The 4,610-nt window shown below is 31.5% G+C and overlaps 1 protein-coding gene across 1 annotated transcript; it reads left to right on the forward strand.

The window, feature by feature from the left end:
- Window positions 1–1,261: 1,261 nt before the first annotated feature.
- Window positions 1,262–2,476, forward strand: LOC143213503 (uncharacterized). The gene is made up of 4 exons (XM_076433406.1): window positions 1,262–1,373; window positions 1,695–1,850; window positions 1,970–2,134; window positions 2,229–2,476. The coding sequence occupies exons 1-4, from the start codon at window positions 1,323–1,325 to the stop codon at window positions 2,382–2,384; spliced, it is 528 nt and encodes a 175-aa protein (XP_076289521.1). The 5' UTR covers window positions 1,262–1,322; the 3' UTR covers window positions 2,385–2,476.
- The last annotated feature ends 2,134 nt before the right edge of the window (window positions 2,477–4,610 follow it).

A 4,610-nucleotide genomic window follows, 5' to 3' on the forward strand; every position in this document is an offset into this window, starting at 1 on the left:
TAGATATGCGCGAATAATACATTGACATATTCTACATGAATGTTCTCTCGATATTTAATAATAAAACGTAAATATTGTTGTGAACAAATCTAATGTTTGTTCGAATTTTACTTTCTTGTAAAGTGAAGTGGGGTAAGTGCGTAAACGGGGCAAGCGCGTTAATTGGTTATTTTTATTATAGTATGAACGAAATTTCTCTAGCTTGTATTTATTAATGTAGTATAAGTTAGTATGAACTATTCGACATAGATGTCGCCCAAGAATAAAGGTGTTTTCCTCGCTTAAATCAACCAATGCCAAACAGTCACGTGCGCACTTTTATTTAATGAGGCAGATTTTTGGTATTCTTGAACAATTTTTACACGAAAGCATTGCAGAATTTTCTGGCGCGTTTTGTAACGAGTGTACACCTGAATTTTTTAATCATTATTACCTTTTTCCGTATAATAACACGAGCTCTTGTTATTGAGTACAAAAGATGTTTTTAAGCTACCAGTCCAAATGATACGAATCGGATAATTAGTGGTCGTGCTACTGATTGACTTAATGAGAAGATTTCACGATTTACGATTTACTATTTGATGATGTTAGAATAAATATTTCGTTATATCGATCGTAGAGTTGTTAATAAAACATGTATTAATGCTATCGGCGCACTGGTTCGATCATTTGATATGTAAAAGCAATTTTGCAAATTATCACATAAACCTCGACGTTTCGATCTTATTTTAGATCATTTTCACGATTAGAATGTTTCACGATATGCTCATTATACTTATACAGTTACCCCTCTGATATTAAAATAATAGAAAAAATGATTTGTACAATTGTACACAATAGCGATAATTAAATATTTATCATTTTGTATAGCAAAACTTTCGTTTACGTAACACATTAACTTCACTCAATTTTGCACACTTATTTTCCGAAATATATTTTCCAGATTTTATATGATATTTTCCATATTTTATATTTTCCAGAAATGTTTTGTGAACTTCAAAAATTTTCCTCTATTACGCTTACAAATTGAGAATTGTTGCACTCCTCGCTGCAGTCGCTGTTTTAACAAATAGGTTTAGGTAACAGCTGCAGGTATTAGCTTGAAACAATAAATGCGCCGAGCGTCCAAGGTCGATTTATAAAACACTATGATTATGTCATAATGCCAAGTCCACAAGCGACAATATTTGATAAGATCATCGATTCAGGAGATAATTATATTAACAGTCGAAATCCCCCATTGAAATAACAACCGGTCGGAAAATTCATGTTCAGTATCACTCGTGAACAAGTCGGAAAGCGTATTAGCTACGCGTAATAAAATGATTTTGTCATACATCGTTTCGTGTGCGTTTTTCTTGTGCCTCGTGCAGGTGAGGATTTAATGAAGTGATGCGTGCTTTTCTTCTTCGCAGCTGCTTTAATTAAATTGAACCAATAATATCATTTATAAATACGTAATTTCGCTAATTTTTTCTCAGCTTCATATTTTGGTCTTGCAGAATTAAAATTTGTAGTTTTCGCAACGTAACAAAGTGGTAGACTTAAAACCAAAATTTCAATTTCTAAATTTATTGATACAGTGATCATAGTATTACTAGTTTAGTAATTATGTTTAGACAGTAATCAATGAAATTTCTTTTTATGGTAAAAAGAGCTTTTAGCATCAGTATTTGTCTATTTTTGTTACGCAGGCAAATCTTGAACTTCTCTTCGACGACGCCTTCTGTAAAGTTCAGAACACAGAGTACATCGATCCTGACTGCTCGATCGAAATCTCGGAGGATAGCGAATATGGAAATTCTTTGAGCGTGCATCTTGAAATTTTAAAAAAGTTGCCCTCTCTTAAGGTATTTCTAAGTTTTTGCAATTGTGTGTGTGTTATATGGTACTTTGTAGCATCGTATAATCACATTGGTGGTTTAATGATAATAATACTATGTAAATAATAATTACAAAATTCGTACAGGCCTCGGCAAAAGTACTTGGAATGGAAAGATCTGGCGAATATACACAAGACGTAGGGCTTAGTGTGACAATGGATATTTGTGAATCTTTAGCTGGTCCTCCTAACATTGCAGATGTCTTTGTAAAAGCTCTCAACTTGAAGTCTGGCGAATGTCCTCCAGAACCGGTATGTTAATATGATGAACACTCTTCTATTTGAAGACGTTCTGCCATCTTGAAGTATCTTTATTGTGCTTTCATATATTATAATTCACCTCCAGGGAGTGTATGGAGAAGAACATTTCGTTATTGACACTGACGGAAACAGTGGTTTGCCAGATTCATTTCCTGGTGGCAAGTATTTATTAAATATGTCGATACTGACTGATGGTAATGAGACATTAGCTGAACTGGATATTTTTCTGATGATAATGTAATTTATTATATAATACTATGTATGACTGTGTTAATTATCACAGAGCACATGTATGTACTAATTGAGCAATAGACACTAGTCTGCAAATGTAAAACGTAATTTATCTTGTTGCTATTATTTTCTTAAACCTACGCATGCGTTTTTGCATGTTATCGTAATTTATCAATTGTTGAATACATTTTACTGAGTAAATATTTGACTGAATAAACTTTATTGCGTAAACAAACGTGCATAGGATAAATAAATTTATTCGGCAAATAAACGCTTACATTAAAATGCACTAAAAAAAGTTCTCCATAAAATACCCGAATCCAGTTAAATGATTGATAATATTTTTCCCAAAAATTTTAAGCAATTAGTTCAAAATTTCTTCTGTTATAAAATTGGTGTCGGAATAGATAGAGAAATTTAATATAAATTTAAATAAAATCATGACCTTAGTGACTATGAAAATAAAAGCGTGCAGCGCGTCCACGATGATTACGTCAAAAAATATAGTCTATAGTCTATAGTCTATAGTCACTAATATCATGATTTTATTTAAATTTACATTAGATTTTTCTATCTATTCCGACACCAATTTTATAACAAGAAATTTTGAACTAATTGCTTAAAATTTTTGGGAAAAATATTATCAATCATTTAGCTGGATTCGGGTATTTTATGGAGAACCAGGAAAAAAATTAGTTTCTCCTTTTTAGTGAATTTTAATATAAGCGTGGTTTTTAAAAAGTTTTTTTTATATATTTTATTTCCTACTTTTACTGTCACCGGAAGCAAGTGTGTATACAAACCTTCAGCAAGATTGGAGTATGGGAAGAGGTTTAAAATTCGATTAAAAGATTTGACGCATACAACAACACGGCAAGTTAATATAAGCGTGGTAAAATAATCATCAAATTATTGAGTAAATAAGTGAAAAGTATAAGTAGACTCAAAAAGGATTTCCATTTTGTAAAATATGTATCACCGAGTGCCCCCTAATTTAATAACCTTAAGTTAATTGCTTGTAGTCGTGAATAACCGGTAATCAGGGGTAAAATAAAGCAAGTTTACGAGGTGAGGAATAACTTTCGCGTTTTTATTGAATTTTAAACAAAAATTAGACTAATTAGTCTACCGCATATCGAATCATAAAATAATTTCCGCCAACGATTTCCTGTAAATAAATTATTAATCATCTTCCAATAAGATCGCGCATAAATTGATTTTCGTTAGGAAAACATTGAAAATCCATTAGTCACAGTCTCACGACGATGTGATGTAATATGAAAACTTTACCTTCCACGATTGCTTGACCGAGATTCAATCTTGCGAGCCTTCAAACGATTTCAATTGCAAATTTTGAATATATTATACAATTGGTTGTATTTTGTTTGGAATCAAATTTTGAAAAAATTGTTGTATGATCTAGTAGTTCTAAATAACACATAATTAAATTATTTTATAATCTAATAGATCTAAAGAGTAAATAATAAAATCGTTCCACAGTCCAATAGTTCTAAATAATCTATAATCTAATCTTTCTAAATCACAAATAAGTGAATCATTTTATAATAGTTTTAGATAATATACAATTATACGGTTCTACAATCTGATTAAATAACAAATATTTAAATGTTTCAATTTTAAGTTGACAAAACAGCTAACTTCGCGTACACTGGAACATCGATTATAGTACTCGTTAACAGCACGTATCATCCTCGAAGGCATATAAAACCTTAGCGAAGTAAATTTTACGTGATCCCTGTGGATGAGTAACATGAAATAAAAATTAATAGAGTAGTACACTGTGTGACGTTTTTTACATCGCGTGATAATGCCCGCGGCTATAAAATACGACATTAAGATCGCCTGAAAGATTTGAAGTAAAATTTACAGGTGAAGATAAAATGCCTTCATTACGTTCATATTTCCTCAGTTCTTTCAAGTATTAAGGACCGAAAATAAAACGGGCTGATACGTTTTATATACAGGACATGTTGCTTTCGTACGCTACCGTATGACACAACTGGAAAATATGTAACCCCAAATTGCATGTAACACCAGTTTTCACAAATAGATTTAACCCACCACGAATGAATTTTTCTAATCATTCCACCGTTGACGATTATTCTTTTGATCTGGTTTAATTTTCTTGAAACTTCCTAATACAGCCTGAGAAAATTATTAGTCACAAGTTGGATTAACTAATAATTCAACTACAGATTTAAATCTCAGTATTTAT

Source organism: Lasioglossum baleicum, chromosome 11, assembly GCF_051020765.1.
Source record: "Lasioglossum baleicum chromosome 11, iyLasBale1, whole genome shotgun sequence".
Taxonomy (NCBI): Eukaryota; Metazoa; Arthropoda; class Insecta; order Hymenoptera; family Halictidae; genus Lasioglossum; species Lasioglossum baleicum.